This window comes from Rutidosis leptorrhynchoides, chromosome 6, assembly GCF_046630445.1.
Source record: "Rutidosis leptorrhynchoides isolate AG116_Rl617_1_P2 chromosome 6, CSIRO_AGI_Rlap_v1, whole genome shotgun sequence".
NCBI lineage: Eukaryota > Viridiplantae > Streptophyta > Magnoliopsida > Asterales > Asteraceae > Rutidosis > Rutidosis leptorrhynchoides.
In genome coordinates, this window is record NC_092338.1 from 48,563,521 (window position 1) to 48,591,385 (window position 27,865).

General features: G+C 36.4%; 3 protein-coding genes across 3 annotated transcripts; all 3 read left to right on the top strand.

Annotated features, from left to right (window-relative positions):
• Positions 1–24,729: 24,729 nt before the first annotated feature.
• Positions 24,730–25,338, top strand: LOC139853618 (uncharacterized). Its single transcript, XM_071842997.1, has one exon. The coding sequence runs from the start codon at positions 24,730–24,732 to the stop codon at positions 25,336–25,338; it is 609 nt and encodes a 202-aa protein (XP_071699098.1).
• Positions 25,339–25,401: 63 nt separating this feature from the next.
• On the top strand, positions 25,402–26,024 carry LOC139853619 (uncharacterized). Its single transcript, XM_071842998.1, has 2 exons — positions 25,402–25,591; positions 25,690–26,024. Exons 1-2 carry the CDS (start codon positions 25,402–25,404, stop codon positions 26,022–26,024), a joined length of 525 nt encoding a protein of 174 aa, XP_071699099.1.
• A 1,234-nt stretch (positions 26,025–27,258) lies between these two features.
• On the top strand, positions 27,259–27,774 carry LOC139853620 (protein SMALL AUXIN UP-REGULATED RNA 12-like). Its single transcript, XM_071842999.1, has one exon. The coding sequence runs from the start codon at positions 27,259–27,261 to the stop codon at positions 27,772–27,774; it is 516 nt and encodes a 171-aa protein (XP_071699100.1).
• Positions 27,775–27,865: the final 91 nt, after the last annotated feature.

The following is a 27,865-nucleotide window of genomic DNA, read 5'->3' on the forward strand; positions in this document are numbered from 1 at the left end:
AGATGTACCAGGATCTGAAGGCATTCTCTTGGTGGCCGAACTTGAAAGCTGACATTGCTACTTATGTCGGAAAGTGCTTGACTTGCGCTAAAGTCAAGGCTGAGCATCAGAAGCCATCAGGATTACTGATTCAACCAGAGATTCCCCAGTAGAAGTGGAAAGGTATTTCCATGGACTTCATCACAAAACTGCCGAGAACGGCGGGAGGTCACGATACTATTTGGGTTATCGTGGATCGTTTCACTAAGTCCACACACTTCTTACCGATAAGGGAAACTGATAAAATGGAGAAGTTGGCTCAGATTTACATTAAGGAAGTCGTCTCTAGGCATGGAGTGCCTATATCCATTATATCCGACCATGACAGCAGATTTACTTCCAGGTTTTGGCAATCATTGCAGAAAGCAATGGGAACCCGTTTAGATATGAGTACAGCATATCACCCCCCGACGGATGGCCAGAGCGAACGAACTATTCAAACTTTTGAGGACATGTTGAGAGCGTGTGTCATTTATTTCGGAAACAGATGGGATAAGTATTTACCACTAGCTGAGTTCTCATACAATAACAGCTACCATGCGAGTATTAAAGCTACACCTTTCGAGGCATTATACGGAAGGAAGTGTAGATCTCTCGTTTGTTGGAGCGAGTTGGGAGATAGTCAGTTGACGGGTCCTGAGATTATTCAGGAGACAACTGAGAAGGTTCTACAGATTCAGAAATGACTGAGAACGGCTTGAAGTCATCAAAAGAGTTACGTCGATGTAGACGGAAGGACATAGAGTTCCAAGTTGGAGACAAAGTTATGCTTAACGTATCACCTTGGAAGGGTGTTGTACGATTTGGGAAACGAAGTAAACTGAGTCCTAGATATGTTGGACCGTTTGAGATAACTGAAAGAGTTGGACCAGTAGCTTACAGATTAGAACTACCACAAGCACTCAGTGGTATTCATGACGTTTTCCATGTATCCAATCTAAAGAAGTGCCTAGCCGATGATAATTTATTTATTCCTTTAGAGGAACTATGTGTCGATGACAAACTTCATTTCATTGAGGAACCTGTCGAAATCTTGGGCCGTGAGGTCAAGCAATTGAAGCAAAGCAGAATTCCTATCGTTAAAGTTCGGTGGAACGCGAGGAGAGGACCAGAGTTCACGTGGGAGCGTAAAGATCATATGAGACTGAAGTATCCACAACTGTTTTCCGAGGAAACTACTTCAGCGGACGTTCCCTAAAATTTCGGGACGAAATTTTCAATAACAGGGGGGTAATGTAACAACCCTGATTTTTCCGTTACTTCCGTTAACCTTCCGTTAGTTTATTTAACGGCGATTATTTGACTTGTATGTGTTTACGTGTATTAAATGCGTACTTGACCTTTGGAGGGTTTCAATAATTAATATGGGTTGGTATTAATTCAAATAAATATTTTGGATAATGAAATACGATAAAAACGATACAATTTTGATAATAGCTTTTTAAGCAGCGAAACGCTCGGGTTTATTTTAATAATTAATTTAATTAATTATTAACTTTTTAAAATATTTAATTTATTGGGTTTTTAATAAATTAAGCGATTGGTTGCGTTTAACGATCGGATTAGCGTTCCGGGCCTTCGGTACGACAAAACGACACTTAAAACGGACCACGAATACACGAAATTGCAAAACGAGAACCCGGGAACCCATGGTGGGCCCCATTCAGCCGACCCCTCACCCCCTTATATTTCAATTTTTGTAAGTTTATGGGCTTATGTGCTAATTTGTGAAACTAGGGTTAGTATAAATAGAAGTATTAACCTAAAATTAGTAAACCCTGTAACATCCCGCATTTTTCCGTTAAATTATTTTAACGACCGTCTTTTTTTTAGATAATATCTTCCGTTATCTAAATTCGTAGTTTCCGTTGACTAACGTTCATAATATTTCCGTTACTTAATTATAACATCACTCGTTTACTCGAGCGTTTTCAAAATATTCGTTCGGTAAAATCCCGCACCCGCTTCTAAACTCGAGGGACTAAAAATTGACACGGAGCAAACTAGTTGACTAGGTCAACTAGTCCACCCTAATCACCACCATTCAATCATCTCCATCTCTCTCTCTTTCTCTCTAGCAAGAACACACACACATTTACCCAATTCAATCATTCATCATCTAAATTCGATCTAGGAGGCCAACATCAAAACAAATTACGTATTTGGAATCCTTTCTTCATCCTCTACAATTTGATACCAACTTCATCTCGTTTGGGTAACATTTCTAAAACTCTAGACTTCTCTAAATTCGTGTTTTTGATTTGAAATGGTGTTAGTTAGTGTCTATGGCTCGTGTCTAGCATGAATATATGATTTACTTGCTCGATTTGTTGTTTTGAGTAACTAGTAAGAACAATTGAAATGGGTGTGCTTAATCTTTGATTTTGGATGAGTTAATGTTGTTAAATTGTTAAAGTTCATGTTTTAATTGTGTTACTAGTATCACTAGCTTCGTTTTGATGCGTAGGTTGATTAAGAAAACTTCAAAAACATGAATATTGATTTTTGTGAATTTTGGTTAGGGTTTGATAGACTTTGAAATGAACTTTTGATGCGTTGAATGCTTGTTAATGTTGTTAGTAAGTGTTTAGATGCAATGTATGCTTAATTACCTTCGAAACGGCATATCGTATGTGTAAATTGGATTCCTGAATCATAAAATACGTTTTACGAACTTGAAACTTTGAAAATAAACCTTTCTTGATCAATTGACGAGTTTTCGGTTATTGTAATTGATGTTTTTGCTTGTGAAAGGTAGTTAATTGTATTCCTTGTCAAAAGAGCTTTCCAATGATATCAGATGCGTATTCTAAGTGTTTACGGTTTGCGTTTTGTGCTAAATTGAATTTTGGATCAAGACTTGAACTTTTGAAACTGACCAGGTACCAGGCCACGCCTAATGTCGCGGCGCGACACCTCTGGCCGCGGCGCGGCAATAGCCGTGTTTGGGTTCTGACCTACTTTGTCAAATTTCGAAAAATGTTTGCTATGCTACGCACCTCTGATTTACATGTAACTTGTTCTAACATGCTTATATATGAATAAAAACCTCAGAAAAATAGTTCGGGACCCGACCCGATCCCGTTGACTTTTTCGTTGACTTTGACCAAGTTTGACTTTTAGTCAAACTTAACAAAACACTTATACAATTGTTCTAATCTTATTTTATACTTTATTCTTGCATGAAACTTGACAACGTGATTCACATGCTATATAATCGAGTCGTAATGAGCCATAGGACTAATTGAATACATTTCGCCCGACCTTGTGTCGTAACCGGTTAATTGATACAACTTACTTGTTTAGGTCAAGGCTAAGCAACATTCATGCACACATTTACTTTGTGAAGTACATTTATACTCGTGCACTCGAGGTGAGATCATAGTCCCATCTTTCAAACAACTTTTATGCTTTAAACTATGGGATGAGAAACATATACGTATCATACTTTTACACTTTGAACACAAGTACGAAAACGAACATTCCACGTACGGGTTTGAACAAAAAGCCTCAATTCAATTATCATTAGTTACACTTGCAGGGTGTAAACGTGAACTTATATTATGTGATCACATGGGCTTGACGAGCCTCATTCGGACGGTTCGCTACCGTTAGCGGATGAAATATATTTTCGGGTCTAGTGTATGTTCTAACACTACGCAAAGGGTGCAAAACAGTTAAGTTTGATAATTGGGTGCCCGGGATACAAATAACAACTTTGGAATGCAAATGATTTTGATAATCATCTTATACTAAATCTTGTGGTTCAAATACAACGTTTACTAAAACACCTATGATTTCACCAACGTTTTTCGTTGACAGTTTTCTATATGTTTCTCAGGTTCATACTTGGGTATTTGATACATGCTTCTGCGTACACTCATACTTGCTTGGAGTTAAGCATACATGCATACACTCTGATTTCTTGCTTGGGGTCAAGCATACATACATACATACGCTAGTGATAGCACCTTTGGATTCAAACATATCGTTTACATACTTACGCTATTTATAGCAACCGTGAATTTTAAACTAATTATGTCGCAAGTTATCTCATTTATAATTTATACTTTTGCAAACTTGAAATTGTTGTCGAACGGTTTTGTAAACTAAACTTTGCAAGCATGATACGTTTCAAAAGGACGCGACATAATTTTGGTCAAACGAGTCTCATATAGGGACTACGACCACGTAACGGGACCTAAGTTAGCGGCGCCGTCAATGACGATTTTGTCGGGTCGCTACAGATGGTATCAGAGCGTTGGTTGTAGGGATCTAGGATGTGCATTAGTGTGTCTGACAGAGTCGTTAGGATGCATTAGTGAATCTAGACTACAACCGGATGGTTAGCCATTGCATTCTGACATACATTTGCTATAGATAGCACTTACTTGACTACTTGTGCATTATACTTGAATCATTCTTAGGCAAACTTCTTAATGGTACCAAGTTTTCATCATACGAACTCGTATTCTGCAACTTTCTGGTAACACGCGTAAATTCAAGATTCATACCCGTAAGGATGACGACGACTTCATTAGTCACACTTGTTCGGGAACTCTGTCTCCCAGATTGTTATTCGCCACCGTTTCAACTTACTATCGGTGTCACACCGGTGTACCTTACTATCTACCACTTCTTGTTACTGCCATCACCACTCTAGGTGAGTATCGTCGTCACTACTTATCACTACGATTGCGTACTACTCGTTATCATGATTCGTTGCTCTTTTCGCGCCTAAAGACATTATTGTTTGACTTGAACCACATTGACGTGAACAATCATTTATACACTTCCCTCGGGGAACGCTTCTTTAGAGTTGCACAAATTCTTTCGATTCAATACGAGTCACGTTAGAGATGCCGTTGCACTTTGTTCATTTTAGATCTTCACGGTTACACGAACTCGAATCTATGGAGTGATGTGGGAATGGAGGTATGAGTTAGCGTAATATAACGACACTCGATCAATGTGGTTATATTACGGTAATTCACACCAAAGTTCTAGTGACACGTGATGGTGATTGGACTCGATCAACCTAATCACCACCATGTGCCATGTACATGACTTCATTTTTCTTGTTTGAACATCCGACAACTCCGAGAATACTGATAACAACCATACCCGGGACACATCGTCGATTATTATCAAACCATACTTATGCTTCCGAATGAATGAAAAATTCCTTCGACTTCAACCATATGCTATACGTGTATACTATCTCGTTTTCGCACAATTTTATCGACGAACTACAAAATGCTTGGTATGCTCACATCGAGGGGGAAACCTCTCTCGCTTTACACTCGCACTTTCGTATAAGGAAATCTTTATTCTAAATTCTCAATGGAGGGAGAGACTCCTCACGTTATACTAGTATTCGCCTCGAGGGTGAATAGTCCTAACGAACGTTTTTGGAAACAGATAAATCTTTCGCGACGCAAATTTCTTGAGAAATTTGTTCTAACTAACGTTTTCGAGTCCTGATGTACCCGTTCAAACATACCTTACAGAAATGTACCTCATTTCAGATCGAGATTCTTGTTTCACTTCTGGATTTCGGAGTGCTCTTCGAAAAGCCTCGGGACCACGTTTAAACATGAGTACAACACATCAACGCATCTCGAAGGGCCAAACAAACATACGATTCAAACCTTGGAAATCATAAAACGAATTCGTGTTATCGACTTCAAAATTTCTTGAGAAAAGTCATTGCCTTTACTAAATTCTCTTACGCCGATGGTTATCATTCAAGTCTTAACGTTAGACCTTTTGAAATCTTATGTGACCGGAAACGTCATTCTCCTTTCGTAGAACCAAGTTAATGATAATCAAACCACCGAACCCGAGCTAATTCATGGAACAACCAAGAAACTTCTTTAACCTCAGAAAGGCTCTAGACGACCGTAGTCGCCAAGGGAACTATGCCACTGTTAGACGTAAACTTTTCAAATTCCATGTGGAAAACCGCGTAACGTTAAAAGTCGCACCTTGAAAAGGTGCAATCCGTTTCGGAAAACGTAGAAAGCTAAATCCGCGATATTTTGATCCTTTAAAAATCTTGGGGCGTTTTGGACCCGTTGCTAGCCGTTTAGACTTTTCCGACTCATTTGAGCTCCGTTCATCCTACTTTCCATGTGTCGAACTTGAAAAAGTGTCTTACCAGACAAGAACTTGTTATCCTCTTCGATGAACTTACTATCAACGATAAACTTCACTTTCTAGGAGGACCGGTTGAAACTATAAATCGTGAAACCAAGCTCTGAAACAACGTAAAATCGCGACTGTCGAAGTTCGTTGAAATACCCGAAGGAGTACCTTCACTTATTCGTAGAACCGACAACGTAAGATCTCAAGGAAGAAACAACGACTACTACTTCCAACTAAATTTCGGAACGAAATTTCTTTTAAGGTGTAGGTAATGTAACATCCCGCATTTTTCCGTTAAATTATTTTAACGACCGTCTTTTTTTTTAGATAATATCATCCGTTATCTAAATTCGTAGTTTTCGTTGACTAACTTTCATAATATTTCCGTTACTTAATTATAACATCACTCGTTTACTCGAGCGTTTTCAAAATATTCGTTCGGTAAAATCCCGCACCCGCTTCTAAACTCGAGGGACTAAAAATTGACACGGAGCAAACTAGTTGACTAGGTCAACTAGTCCACCCTAATCACCACCATTCAATCATCTCCATCTCTCTCTCTCTTTCTCTCTAGCAAGAACACACACACATTTACCCAATTCAATCATTCATCATCTAAATTCGATCTAGGAGGCCAACATCAAAACAAATTACGTATTTGGAATCCTCTCTTCATCCTCTACAATTTGATACCAACTTCATCTCATTTGGGTAACATTTCTAAAACTCTAGACTTCTCTAAATTCGTGTTTTTGATTTGAAATGGTGTTAGTTAGTGTCTATGGCTCGTGTCTAGCATGAATATATGATTTACTTGCTCGATTTGTTGTTTTGAGTAACTAGTAAGAACAATTGAAATGGGTGTGCTTAATCTTTGATTTTGGATGAGTTAATGTTGTTAAATTGTTAAAGTTCATGTTTTAATTGTGTTACTAGTATCACTAGCTTCGTTTTGATGCGTAGGTTGATTAAGAAAACTTCAAAAACATGAATATTGATTTTTGTGAATTTTGGTTAGGGTTTGATAGACTTTGAAATGAACTTTTGATGCGTTGAATGCTTGTTAATGTTGTAAGTGTTTAGATGCAATGTATGCTTAATTACCTTCGAAACGGCATATCGTATGTGTAAATTGGATTCCCGAATCATAAAATACGTTTTACGAACTTGAAACTTTGAAAATAAACCTTTCTTGATCAATTGACGAGTTTTCGGTTATTGTAATTGATGTTTTTGCTTGTGAAAGGTAGTTAATTGTATTCCTTGTCAAAAGAGCTTTCCAATGATATAAGATGCGTATTCTAAGTGTTTACGGTTTGCGTTTTGTGCTAAATTGAATTTTGGATCAAGACTTGAACTTTTGAAACTGACCAGGTACCAGGCCACGCCTAATGTCGCGGCGCGACACCTCTGGCCGCGGCGCGGCAATAGCCGTGTTTGGGTTCTGACCTACTTTGTCAAATTTCGAAAAATGTTTGCTATGCTACGCACCTCTGATTCACATGTAACTTGTTCTAACATGCTTATATATGAATAAAAACCTCAGAAAAATAGTTCGGGACCCGACCCGATCCCGTTGACTTTTTCGTTGACTTTGACCAAGTTTGACTTTTAGTCAAACTTAACAAAACACTTATACAATTGTTCTAATCTTATTTTATACTTGATTCTTGCATGAAACTTGACAACGTGATTCACATGCTATATAATCGAGTCGTAATGAGCCATAGGACTAATTGAACACATTTCGCCCGACCTTGTGTCGTAACCGGTTAATTGATACAACTTACTTGTTTAGGTCAAGGCTAAGCAACATTCATGCACACATTTACTTTGTGAAGTACATTTATACTCGTGCACTCGAGGTGAGATCATAGTCCCATCTTTCAAACAACTTTTATGCTTTAAACTATGGGATGAGAAACATATACGTATCATACTTTTACACTTTGAACACAAGTACGAAAACGAACATTCCACGTACGGGTTTGAACAAAAAGCCTCAATTCAATTATCATTAGTTACACTTGCAGGGTGTAAACGTGAACTTATATTATGTGATCACATGGGCTTGACGAGCCTCATTCGGACGGTTCGCTACCGTTAGCGGATGAAATATATTTTCGGGTCTAGTGTATGTTCTAACACTACGCAAAGGGTGCAAAACAGTTAAGTTTGATAATTGGGTGCCCGGGATACAAATAACAACTTTGGAATGCAAATGATTTTGATAATCATCTTATACTAAATCTTGTGGTTTAAATACAACGTTTACTAAAACACCTATGATTTCACCAACGTTTTTCGTTGACAGTTTTCTATATGTTTCTCAGGTTCATACTTGGGTATTTGATACATGCTTCCGCGTACACTCATACTTGCTTGGATTTAAGCATGCATGCATACACTCTGATTTCTTGCTTGGGGTCAAGCATACATACATACATACGCTAGTGATAGCACCTTTGGATTCAAACATATCGTTTACATACTTACGCTATTTATAGCAACCGTGAATTTTAAACTAATTATGTTGCAAGTTATCTCATTTATAATTTATACTTTTGCAAACTTGAAATTGTTGTCGAACGGTTTTGTAAACTAAACTTTGCAAGCATGATACGTTTCAAAAGGACGCGACATAATTTTGGTCAAACGAGTCTCATATAGGGACTACGACCACGTAACGGGACCTAAGTTAGCGGCGCCGTCAATGACGATTTTGTCGGGTCGCTACAAACCCTTACACAAAAACTGCAGTCGATCTCTCCCTAGCTCCTCCCCATCGTCGCCCAACATCACCATCATCATCACCTTCAATTTTTGATCTTTTGATAAAACCTTGAACACGAAAGTTGCAATTCTCGATCTCCTCTACGCGTTGGTGTATTTAATTTAGCGATCAAAGGTATAATTGCATGAACCTTAATTCTTAAAAATCTGATTTTTATAAAGTTTCATAGTTATGTTGTCAATTGCTCAAGTCTATACGCGTACGTGTTAATTGTAATCGTTAATTTGATTGTTTGATGCGCTAGGGTTTAAAAACGAATTTGTATTTGTTTGATCAGAAAAATTAACTTTTTCAAATGTTAATTATTATGTTATAATCATATTCCTTGCGAAAAACTATTGAGTTTAGGCTTTGGATTCGCTTGATTTCGTTTCCGTATGATTAAGTTATGTCGATTTGAATTATCGTTGTGTTATTGTTGCTTGATCAGAAATATGGTATTGATAGAAAACGAATTGGCATGTGATACTTATACCACTGGAAATATAATTTAAAAACACTCAAGTTAGACTAGGATATCATGTCGTTTTCTTATGTATAGCCCGAGATATGCTAGAATTAGTGTAAATGAAGTTTTATACAGCACTTGCATGAAAATAACCTTGTATGATAAAATGTGTTAACTTCTGTGATTGAAGCTTTGCGTATTTGAAAAATAGACAAAAAGTACTTCATCTTTCATGTAGATATCATAGGCTAATTGTATCTAGATCTTCGGATAATCGTATGCGAATGTGACTAACGAAATGGGAATCGAATCTGTAAATTGAAACGGTTTTGTACTTTGTGAATTTTGTAAATTTATTGAACATGTATACTTCTGGAAAATGAAACTTAATATGATATGTGACTTATTTTTAGTTTATGTCAATCTCTGAAACCTTATGCATTGGGCAGAATAGAGCCATACTTTATGTGAATTCTGATTTGAACTGAAAACTGAATGATCAACTTGCACGAATAAACTGTACAAATTGGCTAAACAAAAGTGGCTAGATTTTTGATATGTGTTACTTTGATTTGTCCTTGAACTATGGCCACTGGTCTTGTATAAATTTCATGTCCCTAACTCCGGTTATAGCCGAAATGAAATCAGTGCGCGGTCAAAAACTGACTGGGCAAACCCCAAATGTATTCCTTCTGATTCCTGACTTTTAATTGTCGTATGAGTCCCTGGCTGGACTTTTTGGAATTGATTTTGAGTCTAATTATGATCTGGAGTTTTTCATATTTACTTGAATTTTTTACTATGAGATAATGTGCTAAGTATGCTACGTGTTCATAAATTTTGTGCATGACGATAAACTGAAATTGTGAAAATGATCATTCATGACCTAAAACGTATTGTATGACTTAGGTTTGACATGTTGACCAATATTTGACATGAACCTACTGATGTTGACTTTATTTGACCACATTGACCAAGTTTGACTTTCAGTTTGACTTCGGTTGACTTTGTTTGACTTGCATGATATAGTTGACTTTTACTTTAAATCGCGTCGAGTCGAGCAATAAGACAGCGTACACTATAAACCACACTTATATAAGATACATATATTGACCAACCTACATACATATACTTAGGTTACATTACTCGGGTCTAAACCGTACAAGTCATTTGTCTTTCATTCCGAGCTTATTCGAAGGTGAGTCTACAGTTCCGCTTTTTACTTGTTTTCAGGGATGAGAATACACGCTGTTATATTTACATTTTCAATTACTTTTATATTGACATGAGTACTACACATATGCATAATGAGTTTGTTCAAAAAGCCTCTAGCTTGAATACTTTTAATACCATTGGTAAGCACAATTTAGATGGACGGATCCGTTAGGTTGACAACCTCACCCACTATAAAAGCAGTGGTGCATTTATTTTGAACATTTAATACATCTAAATAGTGTATAACATTTTACGAGGTAAGGTGGGTATAGTGGCTATACTCGGGTCTTTGCTAGTATTCAGGTGCTCGGTTTATGCTTGCGATAGAATCTTGTGGTCAATGAAACTAAACTATTTTTCTGATAACTGTTTTTCAGATACTATACAACGATATTTAAACTGTGGTTTATGAACAAACGAGATAAAACTTGACTGGGTGTTGTCTACAAATGATTGAAATTTGACATGGTAGTGTCAACAAACTTTTGAAACGAGCAACAGTGTTGTCTAAAAACTTTAACATTAAACTTTGGTGGTCTTTCACTAGTAAACGTTTTCGAAATGTTATTTCTTAAACATACTGTATTGTTTACCTAAAACTTGTAGATTCACTCAACATTATTGTTGACCCGTTTTGCGTGTTTTATTCTCAGGTATTAATTGCTTCCGCTGTAGAATAGTACTGTTACGTAGAAGTCAAGCCAAGCACTGGGGCCAGAGTTAACATTCCGTTAAAGGGATTTGACGGGGTGTTACATAATAGTTTGTGTTATTTTTTGTAATAACAATAATAATAATAATAATAATAATAATAATAATAATAATAATAATAATAACCATATTCTTAATAATAATAATAATAATCATAATAATAATAATAATAATAATAATAATAATAATAATAATAATAATAATAATAATAATAATAATAATAATAATAATAATAATAATAATAATAATAGCTACCTCAAAAAAATAGGTCTTTTTAAAGAAAATAACGCCTCAACCCGGATTCGAACCTGAGACTTCTCGTTCCACGCAAACACCCCTTAACCATCTAACTGTCTCAGCTTTTCTAGTTAAAAAAAAAACAGAACTTAATTATATTTAACTTGTATTAACTGGATCCCTTCTTTTTCTTCTTCTTTTCCAAAAAGAAATGCCCCAGCCCGAGCTCGAACCCTCGACCTCTTGTTTAAACATAAAAATACTCAACCACTGAACCATTTAATTGTTTCTGTACTAATTCTTTCGATGATATATATGTAGTACGCATGAAACAGTTTACTTCTATCATTATTATTAACAACACTTTACTTATCTTCATCATCATTTTTCTGATCATCATCATCAAAATCAAAATCATATCAACCTACGACATCATATACCTTGAATCATCATCATCTAGTAACCATCATCATCCTTCTTTTTCATCAATTAGCAACACCACTGTTTGTCGAACCCAAACAAGTGAAGTAGAAGCGATCGGTAACAACTAGTAGTTCAAATGAGCAGCCTACCATAAATGATTCGATCCATGTTTGCTTCGACCCAACAAACATACAAATGCTCGACCCATTACTAACATCTTGCAATACGACCCAATAGTAGAAAATAGGATACAGTTTAATTCATTAGAATTCGATACAGAAAGGATAGATTTCGGTATTATTAAAAGGAATACAACCAAGTGGGTTGCCTTGGATATCGACAGCAATATGGGAAACGTGGGGCACTTCAACAAACTTTCGGTGCTTATCTTCATCACCATTACTTTTTAACCACTATCTCAATTTAAAATTCAAGATGTTGTATTTATTCCACCTAATTGTCTACCCTCATTCTCTGTATCAATGTATATATATCTCTATTCTAATCGTAATATTATCACTAGCATCCACATGAAATCATATTTGTTATAATTATCGTTTTAATGTATAATTCATTCGTGGAGTCTCTTCATCATAAATTTCTTTTATCATCATTGCTAACGTTTTGAGTCGTCTATCAAACGGCCAGCATACAGAAGAAGGTGGCAGTATTAGTAGTTAGTGACGATGATGTTGATGATGGTTGTTTATGGCGCATTGTCAAGAGGTGGGAGAAGAGGGTTGTGAAATCGGTTCACAACAGAAACAAATCGGAATTAATAGGGAGAAAATGGAGAGAGAGGGGAAAATGGTAGTCAAAGTAATTCGTATTTGAAGGTGATGGTGGTGGTTTTCGTGTTGGTAATTAAAGCAACAGAAACGATAATACTAGATGGTTGTGATTCGATGGTGTTGCGACCCTAAAGAGTGAAGATGGCGATGAAACTTCGGTTCAATAGGAGGACAAAGGTGATCTTTGTGGAGGTTTCATCGAGTAGTATACCTTAGGCGATTACCCGTTCACGGAAAAATTATAAATAAAAGAAGTAAACGTAATGAAGCACAAACAGGGCAGTCGGCATGTTCTTGGATATTTTTGATAATTGGGATTGTTATAAGGCTGTAATGAGTAATGGTAATGAAAGAGGTGTATGAGGTAATTCATATCATTGTACAATTCGCTTGTTTTTAAATGAAGAAGTCGTCGACAGAATATTTTCGCAAGGACAGAAATTAAATAAAAAAAATGAGGAAGAAAGATACCTCTAACAGAATTAGTTTGATAGTTGATTTGGATTTCGAATCTAGAGCAGTAATAGTACAAATTATGAGCAGGAAAGTAAATTAAATTGATTATGATAGATAAACCTTACGCTATATACTGAATCATAATATATCTGTATTTATAAAACTGTATTTATTTATTATTTGTTATATATAGTTATCTGTATATGTATGGAATGTAAGTTCGTTCAGTATCTGGTATGTATATATGTATCCGTATTTGCTTGAAATTTGTATTACTAAATATATACATGTATTAATAATAATATTAGTGCTAATAATAAATATATAAATAATTATAATACAATTTATAATAATGATAAAAAAATATCAATAATCTTATATATGAAAAAATAGTAATAATAATAATATTAATAATAATTATGTCTAATAATAATAATAGTTGTACTAATAATAATAATTATAAAAATCATATATCTATATATATATTTATTTTAATTATAACTTAATTCACATATTTAATTTTAATGTTTCATTTATATTTTATAATTTCAAATTAATTACATGTACTTATATATATATATATATATATATATATATATATATATATATATATATATATATATATATATATACACACACATATTTATTTACAATCAATTGTTCGTGAATCGTTGGGATTGGTCGAAGTCAAATGAATGTACCAAAATAGTTCCAAAAATTTTGAGACTCGGTTTAATAGACTTTTGCTCATTGTGTCGAAATCATAATAAGATTAGGTTTAAATTTGATCGAAAATTTCCGAGTCGTCACATGATAATAGCATGGCCGTTTATCGGTGAGAAGTTGTTTGTTTTAATAATTACCGAGCCATGGGATAAATCTTGGTTGTTCTCGTTGGTTATAGAACAATTAAATGTTTCAGTTACTTCACCCCAATTTTTGCGATGTCAATGAAGGTGGATTCTAACCAACAAGTAATAGGCACCCCAAATATGTTAACATAAGCGAGTCTACCAGAGGTTTTATAAATTTCGGGGTCCCGTGGATTAATATCTTCAAGCCATTTCCATAATGGGTGTTCCGAATTGTTAATCAAATCAAGGGCCGGGTTGGATTCCTCAAATATAAGCATTAGATCATGCCCGCCCAAGTATTTGATAGTAAACCCACTAAGGTTTTCACTTTCACAGATTTCACTAAAATATTCAAGATATTCAAGGTCTTTGACCTTGGCAATAACCGCTTGACCAAGTATTTGAATAAGTTCATCATTAGAATTTACCTTAATCGAGGGGGTGTTAAAGTTTGAAGCCTGCTTGTTAAGGATCACATCTTTGAATTTCCTTTCGTCCACAGGTGAAGAAAATGCTGCCTTAACATTGTTCCTAGTACCTGAATTCGTGTTGTTAGGATGTGTTGCTTGTTTCATCCCTTCGGAATCACGAGCCTTGTAGACTTTGAGTAGATTGTCGCCAGCAACAATGAGGTTGAGCCTCCTTGCAAGAGATTCTTTGTGATAATCTGGGACATCTAAAAACCTAACAAAACCAAACTTTCTTCCATTTTTTAGAGTCTTCCTGGGGATATAAACCTCATGGATATTGCCGTATTTTGTAAAAACATCCCAGAAGTCGATAGAACACCAGTTTTCGGGAAAGTTATGGAAAAGATATGAAGTTATTCTTAACTTGTCAATCGGCATCGGCTTATGATTTGAACATGAATTAACCAAATCTGATTTAGGGTTTCCAAAGCGTTTGACGAGATTGATGGCAGATTCACGATGTTTGAAGTTATTCTATATTTGGTTGTAGGATGTGTTTAGCCTTGTTGAATATTGATTGGAACCTGGTTTAAATCGAGCAGGGTGGGAGGAATTATGCATGTCGTTGAAATTAGGGTTAGGGTTTTTAGGAGATGAGTGGTGCTTATTACGATCAACTTTAACCCAAACACCTTCGTTGATAGGACGATACCTGATGTGCTGGTTATCTGCGATGAAGGTTGATTTTGGATGGGTCTGATTGTTCATTGTTTTAGGGGTAAAAGGTGAGATCGGTATGTGAGACATGGTGTATGTAGATACAAAAGAAAGTAAACAAAAAAAAGATAGAAACGAAAGCAAAAATTGAAGGTTTCTAACCAATGAAGATGAACAGACGAGATGGAGAGAGCGTCCATTTGTTGTGTATGTGTTTTATTCCAAGATGAAAGTTTTCATTATCATTAAAATTAAAACATCACATTTAAGACTTTATTTCATACGTATATCTAGCTAGAGTACGTTTGATGCATAAACTTATTACTCCGTATAATTTATTTGAAATTTAACTTTTTACATAAATCTTAGCTAGTAAGATTATTTATGAGCATCTTGCAGCCTTGCAGGTGTGGCTTCCACTGAATCAGTGGTCATAGTTGATGGCTTCCTTATATATACTCCGTATTAAGTTTAACACATAAATTCATAATGTAGCTACTAGTACTTCATATTTCTTGCACAACATATAGGTCCCGCAAATACATAATAAAACATGACACTGTATGTATATTTAGCTGTGGACCCGCTTATATACCTTTAAAGGTGAATTGTGTCCCAAACATGTGACATTCTATTTTTGGATGAGTTAAGAAAATGCAGAACTTTGATACAAGTATAATCTCAAATGATATATACACAATCATTTTTTACATATACACAATCAAACATACTTTACACTGTTGTACAGTACAACACTGTAAAACATATTTGATTGTGTATGTGTAAAAAATGGTTGTGTACATATCACTTCCCATCTCAAAATGATACGTGAATTTATGTGAATTTTTAAGACCGCTTTTATCCATGACATCTGTTATGGTACCATATCAACAACTTTTTCCTATCACTTAATCCACCACACTCCCTATTATTCATGACATACACATTTATCATAAAATGGACCCACCAAAATTAATTAATTAATACAATGTATAACATTCGTTGTGATGATGTGATGATGATGATGTGGAATCTATCGAACATTCGTTGATTTTTTGTCGTCATGCAATGGATATTTGGGTCCGTGTTAATAAATGGTGGGGCTTAGGTGCGGTTTCAAACTTGAGCATTAGCGAATTGTTTAGGAGCAAATGCAATCGCTCCCTATCCCCGCTTTGGTGGAGTATTTGGCAATCAATCGAGTGGACGTGCGGATATTTGATATGGAAGAATCGTAATCAAAAAGTGTTTTCTAACTCCTCTTGGTGCGGTCCTACAGGTTTGATGGAAATTCAACTCAAGTCATTTGAATGGATTTCTAAGCGTTTAAAGAATCGAAGATTGGATTGGCTAGATTGGATCTCGGATCCATGGTCTTGTCTTGTGTAATGTAATGGTTTAGTAGTTGCTATCTCCGCAACTTTAGTGCTTTGTTGTATGTGTGCTTTTCATATGTACTTGTTCTCCTCGGTCATGTTCGTTTTTGTACGGGGGCCCCCCTCCCCCCCTTTAGCGGGCTCGTGTTAATATAACTTGCTTTTCGAAAAAAAATACAATGTATAACATTTAATCCGTATGGTACAAACAAGAAAAGCAAGTAGCTTCGTCCTTAAATATGCCATCCAACGACATTTAGCACCGCGACACTCAACGGCGTAGCCATCGACGGTTGCTAGTATCGGTGTCTTCAACGTCGATGGGTTTGGCGCTCCCAAAGACGATACCGCTGTGAATGGTCTAATAAGAGTACTAGGAGTCGTGATATTGAAAACAGTGTTTAATTTCAGTGCATTTCAATACACTAAAATTTACTAAAGCTAAAATTGAAAAAATGGTTCAGTATTTAATTTCAGTATCTAATTCATTTTTATTTTAATATTTAATTTTTTTTATTCTTATATTATTATTTACTTTAATTTTTAAATAAGAAAAATAAATATATTAAATATATAAAAACTAAAATCCATTAAATATATAAAAACATTACAAAAGTTATATATATACATATATATATATATATATACATATATATACATATATATATACATATATATACATATATATATACATATATATATATATATATATATATATATACGGAGTATATATATACGGTTTATATTATATATATGTATTATATATACGGTTTATATATACATAAAATACTGTATAAATACAGAAAATTTATTATAAACATGTAAATATACAGGTCAAGTCGTTTTCATTCTTTGAATCTTCGAAACATGAACCCAACATTTCGCCAAACGTATATTGACCACAACTCCACTGCGTTTTCCCTTTGGATCGAATTATTGATGTAGTGATCACTATGTTATGGGCCTTATGGCGTTTTCGGAACCGTGTCATTTTTCGTGATTATTTTTGTAGTAAAAGTAATCTTTTTGATAATATTAGATTACTTTCTTTTCGTTAGTTAAAGAATAGAGACCATTTAATTTCTAATTGGAGCTTATGGCTATATATTCCTTTGTAATTCCCTTAGCGCATTGCTAGAGATTGTTATAATTATTTTTTAGTAAAATATCATTCTTTGGCCGTAAAAAAAAAATAAAAAAATAAAATAAAATTAAGTTATGGTCAAATTCAGGAACAATAAACAAAATAAGGTAGCAATTTTCATTTGTATTCCTTTGAATGAAAAATTTGTATTTCGAAAGGAAACAATAAATTAGAAGTTCTTAAGTTTAGAAAGACTAAATATCGGATGCCAACAAATGTGTAGCCCGAAAAGAAACTAATGTCTACATATAACAATTCGTTAAGAATCTCTCTTTCTTGGTCTCACTTGGAGAGGGGGAGAGAGAGAGAGAATGTGTGAGAGAGAAAGTAGAGAGAGAGAATCCGGTGAGGGCAGGTACGGCTAGGGTTAGGGATGGATACAACGGGGACTATAGGCGCGATTCCAAGTGGTCAAGCAACAATCAACTCACTTCGTTCATGTTCTTCAATTTTCCGGACGACTGGAAGGTGGTCGATTTATGGAAAGGGTTCAAACCTTATGGGATGGTGCGAGATGTTTATATTGCAACAAAGAGACTGCGTGATGGTGGTCGATTCGCCTTTGTTAGATTTGCAGGAGTACGGAATGCGGATATGATGTTGAGAACACTTGAAGCGGTTAGATTCAACGAAAGGCAAATCAAAGTATTTAAAGCAACTGAAAGAAACCCTAAAGCAAAACCTACTGGGAACAACAAACAACAACAAGCTGGACCTCAACCTAAACACCATGGGGAGGTTCCAAATTTTAACCAGTTCTAAGATGGTAGAAGATTCTGTGATGTGGTGGACAACAAGTATGATTTGAGAGATAAACTTAGGAACAAAAGAGCCAAAGAAATTTGCGGAGAAGAGGAGATGAATCTCAAGAAGGAAAAGATCGTTACTCTGGAGTATAATTACTCTAACAGTGATATACTTCAAAGGGCCATCGTATGTGAAACATTGACGTGGGATATTCTGCGAAACCTAGACAAAATTCTTAAAGATGGAGGATTCATTAACACGCAGGTCAAACTCCTTGGTGGTCTGAGCATTATGTTGATATTTGATTCATTCAAAACTGTGAATGAGGTTCTCAATCAATTGAATCATCCGCTGAGGAGATGGATTACTAAAGTCAACAAAAGGGACGAAGATAGTTGGGCTGAAGATCGAATGGCATGGCTTAAAATTTCAGGCATTCCACCTCATTATTGGACAGAAAAGGCGTTCATGTCCATCGGTGAATGGTGGGGGTCGTTTATGAGATGGAGAATTGCTCCTGGACAGGGAATCAGAGGCTGAACTACGGGAGGGTGCATGTTAAACTATTTAATCCAGAAGTGGTCAATGATTGGCTTAAACTCAAGCATAAATCCAGTCATTATTTTATCAAGGTTCAAGAAGAGGTTGAAGAATGTTCTATGGAGTTTCCTGAGGTGAATCTGAATGATAGTGACAACGATACCAGGATTAGTCCCGGTTCAGAAGATAGTTCTGATAATGAAGGCGCAGATGATTACTCTTCTGATAATACGTATTATTCTAATGATGATGAGCTGTTAAGCACTAATGAAGAAGGATTGCTGGAGAAGGAAAATATCACCGGTATACCAGAAGAAGATCCTGGTTTTAATTGTTTGAACTCAGATGGCAGTAAGGTACCGGATTCCGGTAATGTCGCCGGTAAATCCAATGCAAATCAGGTTAGGGAAGAAGAAGATCAATCAACGGCATGTTTTGGGATTAACAATCTCTTTGGGGAAGACGATGAGCTGGTGGAAGAAACGAGGAGTAATAATTACGACTCTCCAGTTTCCTATAAAGTTGCTGGTAAAAACGGCGATTGCAATTCGGTTAAAAGCGACAGGTTGGATAAAGTTGATTTAAACAACAAGTTGGGGTTTAACGAAGCACAAGTAGGTATTGGGCCTATTGGGCCATTACCCAACTCACTTAACACTTTTGAGGACAACACGAATGGAATTGGGCCGGCTGATTCAGTCAATGGCCCAAGTGTTAATAACATGAGTAAAAATGACCCATTGACTATCAATCCCACTCTAAAAAACAAGGAGGTCGAGTATGTCAAAATCAAGAAGAGGGTTAGGTCTGTTAAATTAAAATAAAAAAGGAGAATGTCGAGCAATTCCATCAATTCGTCACACCAGAGTGGGAAATCAGTTGAAGTTTCCTTCTGCGATAGATGCTATTGGCATACCATGGGCAACTGGAGGGCCTCGTCTAGAATCAGGCGTCTAAAAGACATGGCGAGACGTGGGTTAAAATCGGATGCAGGTGTTAAATGTAGATGCAAAGAATGTGGATGGAACAAGAAATTGACTAATCAATTACCGAAAGCAAGGTCTAATTCGAATGGGAGATCAACAGGGGACTCGCTGAGCAATGTTGAGGTCAAGGAATTCGGGGAACAAATTGGTCTGAGGTGGCCTGACCTCGACCAGTAGTAAGTTATGTTCCTAATTTTCGTCTGTGTTTTTTTCCTATGAAGATTATTTCATTAAATGTCAGAGGGTTTGGGGGTAAATTCAGTTGGGTTAAAGGGTTGTGTTTTGTCGAGAAACCATGTATAGCAGCCTTTCAAGAAACAAAATCTTGGAATTTGGACGAACAATGGATTCATTCCTTGTGGGGTTCGAATGAGTTTGGATTTGTTCAGTGGGATGCAGTGGGTAGCTCTGGGGGGTTACTTACTGTTTGGGACAGCAGCAAGTTTACTGTTAGCAATGCTATGGGGAATAATTACTTTTTGGCGATTAGAGGTAAATGGCTTGGGTCCGGGAAAGAATCGGTTATTGTGAATATTTACGGGCCTCATTGTGATTCGGGTAAAAAGGAGCTGTGGAAATTGTTACAGGACACCATTAGTAGTGTGGATACGGCTTGTCTATTATGTGGTGACTTTAACGAGGTAAGAACTCACTCGAATAGGCTCAATTGCGTTTTCAATAAGACTCGTGCCAAAAGATTCAATGAATTTATTGCACGAAATAGCTTAGTTGAGATTCCAATCAATGGTAGAAAATATACTCGTATTAGTGAGGATGGAAGGAAATTTAGCAAGTTGGACCGCTTTTTGGCCAATGATAGATTTATGAATCTTTAGGAGGATCTTTCAATTGTCGCATTGGATAGGAAGGAATCGGATCACTGCCCATTAGTTCTTAGGGACAAATTAGTCGATTTTGGGCCGAAACCCTTCAAAATTTTTGACGAGTGGCTTACTAGAGAAGGTGTTGTTGAGGTAATTCAACATGCTTGGGATAAAACAATTCGCGATAATAAAAAAGATTGTATATTCAAAGATAGGTTAAAAAATGTGAAAAATGACTTAAAGGCATGGAGTAAGGGTGAGTTTGGAAGGTTGGATAGTGAAATCATGGAACTTGGTAAGTTGACTGATGAATTTGAATTAAAAGCCGAAGAGGGTAAGTTGAATGAGGCAGATAGAATACGATGGTTGGAGACTCGGAGAAATTGGATTGCGAAGGAAAGGACGAAAGCGAATATGTTGAAACAAAAGGCGAAGAATAGTTGGGTGCTAGATGGTGACGAGAATACGAAGTTCTTTCACTCGTCTTTACGTTCGAAGTATAACAAGTGCAACATACGAGGGTTAACTTTAAACGGATTTTGGACCGATGAGCCTTCTGTTGTTAAAGATGAGGTGCTGAAACATTTTAAAAATATTTTCTCCTCGCCTAAATGTGTAAACAGGCCGAAGCTGGTGGGCCTTTTTGGTGAGTCTGACTTTTCAAAACTATCGGCTACCGAAGCCAATGAGCTGGAAAACCCCTTTGATGAAACATAAATTTGGCATGCTATTCAAGAATGTGGAAGTTCAAAAGCTCCCGGACCCGACGGGTTTAATTTTGGGTTCTTCAAGAAGTTTTGGTACATCATCAAACACGACCTTTTGGAGGCGGTCCACTCGTTTTGGGACAAGGGTGAAATCTCGAATGGTTGTAATGCGTCTTTTATTACCCTTGTTCCAAAAAAAGCCGACCCGTTGTCTTTAAATGACTACCGACCTATTAGCTTAATCGGTAGTTATTATAAAATCATCGCGAAACTACTCTCTAATCGTCTTCGGAAGGTAATTCCTGACCTTGTTGGATTTGAGCAAAGTGCATTCATAAAAGGCCGAAATATTTTAGATGGGGCATTAATTGCCAATGAGACTCTTGCTTTTTTAAATCATAAGAAAGCAAAAAGTCTTATTTTCAAGGTTGATTTTGAGAAGGCTTTCGATTGTCTTAGTTGGGATTTTCTCATTGAAATTATGACAATTATGGGGTTTGGAGATAAATGGCGAAAATGGATACACACTTGCCTTAAATCGGCCTCTATCTCGGTTTTGGTAAACGGCTCGCCAACAAAAGAGTTTTCATTGGAACGGGGGGTAAGGCAAGGGGATCCTCTTTCCACTTTTCTCTTTATTCTTGCCGCGGAAGGTTTAAATGTGCTTACCAAGTTGGCGGTTCGAAATAATTTGTTCTCTGGTGTGGAAGTGGGTGCTAACCGTATCCCGATATCGCATCTCCAATATGCGGATGACACGATATTTTTCAGGAATTGGTGCGAAAACAACCTTCGGAATCTCATGAAGCTCTTAAAATGTTTTGAATTGACCTCGAGACTTAAAGTTAACTACCACAAAAGTAGTTTGTACGGGGTGGGTGTTGATAAGATGGATATAGAGAGAATGGCAGGCGATTATAATTGTAAAGTGGGAACTTTTCCTTTTATTTATCTCGGTCTTCTGGTTGGCGGTAAAATGAAGAAATATGACACTTGGGAACCGGTTATAAAGAAATTTGAGAAACGTCTTTCGGATTGGAGAGCTAGATCGATGTCTTTTGGCGGTCGCTTGACACTTGTGAAATATGTGCTTAATAGTTTACCGTTGTATTACTTCTCCCTCTTCCGTGCCCCGGAGTGTGTACTAAAAAAACTTGAGAGTGTGAGATGTTCGTTTTTTTGGGGTGGGTCGGGAAATAAATCAAAAATTGCATGGGTTAAATGGGATGAAACTATACTTCAATATGGGGCGGGTGGGTTAAACTTGGGGTCTCTCAAAAACAAAAACTTGGCACTAATCGGCAAGTGGTGGTGGAGGTTTAAGGCCGAAACCAACTCCTTGTGGGCTAGTGTCATCGCGAGCATATACGGTTCGATGCGTGGTCTCAATCACCCTGAGAACTCTCACTGTCATTTACCTAACTCTGTGTGGTGTAGTATTATTGCAACAGGAACATGCATTGATGAACTCGGCGTTCAATTCTCGAGCTCCTTTTCTAAAGTGATTGGGGAAGGTGATGCTACATCATTCTGGGGGGAATTGTGGGTTGGGAACACACTATTGAAAAACAGATTCAAGCGATTGACTCATCTTGAGGCGGACCCAAAGGCTACTATCAAAGATCGAGTAGTTATGGGGAACGATGGAGGCATTGGAAACTGGTGCTGGTTACGTGAACCCATGGGTCGGGCCACGGGTGAACTAGTCGAATTAAATGAGCTGATCAAAACTGCCTCGTTCATTCCGGGTAGGCCTGACTCGTGGAAGTGGGAGGGATGCACAAATGGGATATTCACTACTAAGCAACTCACGGCTTTGATCAATTCTAAGACATTTGTTCCGGGTTCGTTTTCTCTTGCTACTCTTCAAAATAAATATGTTCCAAAAAAAGTTGAGGTATTTGTTTGGAGAGTATTGAGGAAACGAATCCCGGTTCTTATGGAATTGGATAAGCGGGGGATTGACCTCCATTCGGTGAGATGTCCGATTTGCGATAACGACATTGAATCGGTGGATCACTCTCTCGAATCTTGCAACGAGGTGAAGGAGTTGTGGCGCAGGGTTTTGGATTGGTGGGGTGTACGTGACGTTACAAACATAAATGTTGTTGAGCTTCTAAAAGGGTGCGGGATCAACTCGAGTTCGGATGTGGGGAAAAAGATTTGGCAAGTGACAACTTGGACATGTGCCTATATTATTTGGAAAAACCGTAATCAATTGGTGTTCAAAAAGAAGAGATGGAATGTCCCGGTCGCCTTGAATGAAATTCAAATCAAAAGCTATGAATGGGTCGCGATGAGGTGTAGAGACAAATCGATCAAGTGGGAAGTTTGGCTTCATAACCCAAATAGCCTAATGTTGTGAAAATAATGCGAGAACTTGTTGCTATCTTGGCACCAAATTGTATGTCTGTTAGTGAGTATGCAGGCTATTTAAGCTTGTTTGTATATATAATTGCGATGTAAACCTTGTACTCTTGAGTTTCTTATATTAATACATTGCTGCCTTTCAAAAAAAAAAAAAAGAATCTCTCTTTCTTGAATATCATTCGATTCGTATCTAACTGTTAACAGTACACATATCGCCTATGTATATTACATGTCGCCTCTGTATATTAATTCTGCCTTAGTATTATATTATGTTTAGAATGTAACAAATGTATGTTGTTTGAATTCTGAAGTTGTAAGAATAATGTATGTTATTAACATATTAATATATTGATTATTTAAATTAAACTACCATCAATATAATATATAACATTTATTTGATCTTTCTTTTTACACTCTTGAACCATATATAATTATATTATATTGTTTGTCAATTTCGATGACGGTTTATAGTTAAAATATTACGTGTTAGACCAATAAGAACGCGGCGTCACCATCCCATTGTCACTCACGCTGTTGCAATTTCATGCCCGTCACGCCCCCAACGCAACGTCACGGATGACGTCTCCGGAGCGTTAGTCACCGTTTCAACGAGGGAAAAACGCGTCAGGACACGTGACGGCTTCTGATTGGTGCGTATCTTTTGACCGTTTGGCAACAATTTTTTTTTTCTTTTTTTTATATTAAATTTCTATATAAACCTTATTTCACTTCATTTTATTTCACACCAACACACTCTATTCTCTCTTATTGTACTTACAAATATATAAAAAATATGGCATCTTATTTGTTCAATTTTGAATTCGATTTGGAAGACGAGCGTATTATTGAGCTTATTCAAATTTTAGAAGATGATAATTCGGAAGTCGAGTCCGAGCGGGTTCCGAGAACCCGAATTTATTTTCCAGGAGATCGTGAAACGGCGGCACAATACTTATGGAATGATTATTTTTGTCTGAAGTCCGTGTTTTCGCCATATAAATTTCAAAGACGTTTTCCTATGCGGATTCAATTATCTCTCCGAATTTCACAAGGTATTTCTAATTACAATAGTCATGATATTCCCGAACATTTTAGTTTCTTTACCAAACGTTTCGATGTTATCTGTCGGCCGACTTTTACTATATTACGAAAATGTACTTCGGCTCTACGCCAATTGGCGTATGAAACCGGCGCCGATATGTTTGATGAATATTTAAAAATGAGTGAGGCGGTCTCAATACTTTGTTTAGACAACTTTTGTAAATGTATTATCACTCTATACAAATATCACTACATGAGAACTCCCAATGCATATGATGTTCAACGATTATATAGTAAACATGAGGAGAAACATGGTTTCAAGGGTATGCTCGGGAGTATTGAATGTATGCATTGGGATTGAAAAAATTGTCTCGTTGCTTTGAAGTGACAATACACTCGGGGTGATCATAAAAAACCTACCATTATGCTTGAAGCCGTTGCTTCGTATTACTTGTGGATTTGGCATGCATTTTTTGGGATGGCGGATTCCAACAATGATATAAATGTTTTGAATCAATCACCTGTTTTAAATAAACTAAAAAACGGAACATCTCCACCCGCACCATTTGAGGTGAATGATCATGAGTACACTAAACGGTATTACCTAGCGGACGGTATATATCCCGATTGGTCTACTCTAGTCAAAGATTTTTCGTGTCCGACAGATGAGCCAATGATTAAGTTTACTAGGTTTCAAGCTAGTGCTTGAAAGGATGTAGAGAGGCATTTGGGGTTCTTCAAGGTCGGTTTCATATTTTAAGGCTAGCAACACGAACTATGTCAGTAAACAATATGCGAAGAGTTATGGAATGTTGTGTCATATTACATAATATGATTTTAGAAGATACCGGTTTTACGTTAAGTGATTGGGATGAAGCTTTCATTACCGAGGACATGGAGAATCTACCCGAACGTATATCGAATAGAGGTCGGGATCAATACATTATCATCCGAGAGATAATAGATAAGGCGATGCACGACACACTAACCGAAGATCTTGTTGAGCATATTTGGAACATTCCGTCCACATTCCGCACCATGAACTAGTTTATTTTATGTATTATTGAATTATATTAATTTATGTAATGGTTATGTAATGATTAATTTTTATGAAATATTACTTTGTGACTATTTTTTTTTAATTTTATACGTATTTTATTTTATAAAATATAAATTGTATTCATATTTAATAAAAAATAAATAATAAAAAATAAAACTGGTAGGATCTACAAGAATTTGACACATAAATGAGGCGTCAAGGTTAATGAGTGTCAAAAAGTGACACTGTCACGTCACATGCAGATTACACTTTTTGATCAAAAAGTGCACAATCTGCCTAGTGCCTATAACGTCACATGTAGGGTTAAAAATTGTTTTATTAGCTTCTTTAGTAGCCAAAATCGACCATAATGCTTATCCAATAAGATGCATGTACTCTTAGTTTAGATTCCCTTTTAAAAAATGATAGTGAAACCAAAGAGTAAAATTTGATAGTCTCCAAACTTTCCCCTAACATAATCACTTAGTTTCGACTTGTTTATGAAATATGTAAGTAAACACGATTTAAATGCAAGCTTTTAAAATATCGATATCAACATTCCTACGAATTTCCATATATTGATTAACTTTAAAAGATCTATTTTATTTTAACCGTAGAAACCTTCCGTTATATTTGTTATTGGAACGACAACTTTAACAGTTGATTTCGGTTCATTTGGATAACAGATATAAACATATGGAACCAAGTCTGTACCGAAACTTCACCGGAAGTTTATCGTGATCTTCGTTCTATCAATCTATCTTATGGAGTTGATTTTCATTGTTTATATGAGTACGTACAGAATATGTTCAAGTAAATTGATTTTATTAAAGGGGAGGTGATTTCACACACACCATTTTTTTAATTCACCATTTTTTAATTCATGTATACTTTTATCTCATAATTTAAGAAATTGAACTTATACTATTATTCTAATTACAATTAAAAATATAATAGATAATTAGGTGTAAATATATAAAAATGGAGGATGATTCTAACACATCCTTTTTGATCCTCACACACCTTTTACCCTATTATTAGGGAGTAGTTCAAGTAAATTGGTGTGTGAGAATCAAAAAAGGTGTGTGAGAATCATCGTAAAAATGGTGAGTATAACTACCTAACATAATCTCACTTTTTTTATATTAATTCTCAAGTAATTGTAACCCTTTCCACCTTGTCTGCCACCAACACCACAACACACTCTCTCTATAACTGCCTTCCGCTCAAATCTCATCACCAATGGCAACTCCGATTCCGGCCAAAAAACGTAACAAAATCAGCCAAATCGTCCGCCTGAAACAAGTCATGCAGCGATGGCGTCGCCGTTGCATCACAAACGATGCCTTCACCTCCGATTCCGATTCCGATTCCGATTCCGACCACGACTCCTCTGCCAATCACCAACGCATGCCTTCCGCTGGAAACCTAGCCGTTTACGTCGGCTCCGAACGCCGTCGTTTCATCATTCCGACGCGCTTCCTCAACCTGCCGGTGTTCGTTTCATTACTCAACAAAGCCGCAGAAGAATTCGGATTCCAAACCACCGGCGGATTAATCATCCCTTGCGAAGTCAGATTCTTCAAAAAATTGGTGAAAGTTTTGGATCAGAATGAGAACGGATTCTCAACGCTTGATTTAGATGATTTCTCGGCGATGTTTTCGGATTTATCGATGGATGCTAATTCACATTGTAAGGATGTTAACAATTCAAATTGTTATACCTTTACTCCTTTGTTGCAGAAAGCTAGGGTTTGAGTGAAAATTGGGGGTAATTGTTAGGGTTAGGGTTAAGTTTTCAATCTCACAGCATCCTTGAACCTAAAATTATATGGTTTCAATGAGAAGT

Coding starts and splice junctions, on each gene's coding strand:
- LOC139853619 (XM_071842998.1), top strand. CDS start 25,402: ATGCTTGAAGCCGTTGCTTCGTATTACTTGTGGATTTGGCATGCATTT. Junction 25,592..25,689: donor ACGGTATTACCTAGCGGACG/GTATATATCCCG, acceptor AGTGCTTGAAAG/GATGTAGAGAGGCATTTGGG.
- LOC139853620 (XM_071842999.1), top strand. CDS start 27,259: ATGGCAACTCCGATTCCGGCCAAAAAACGTAACAAAATCAGCCAAATC.
- LOC139853618 (XM_071842997.1), top strand. CDS start 24,730: ATGGCATCTTATTTGTTCAATTTTGAATTCGATTTGGAAGACGAGCGT.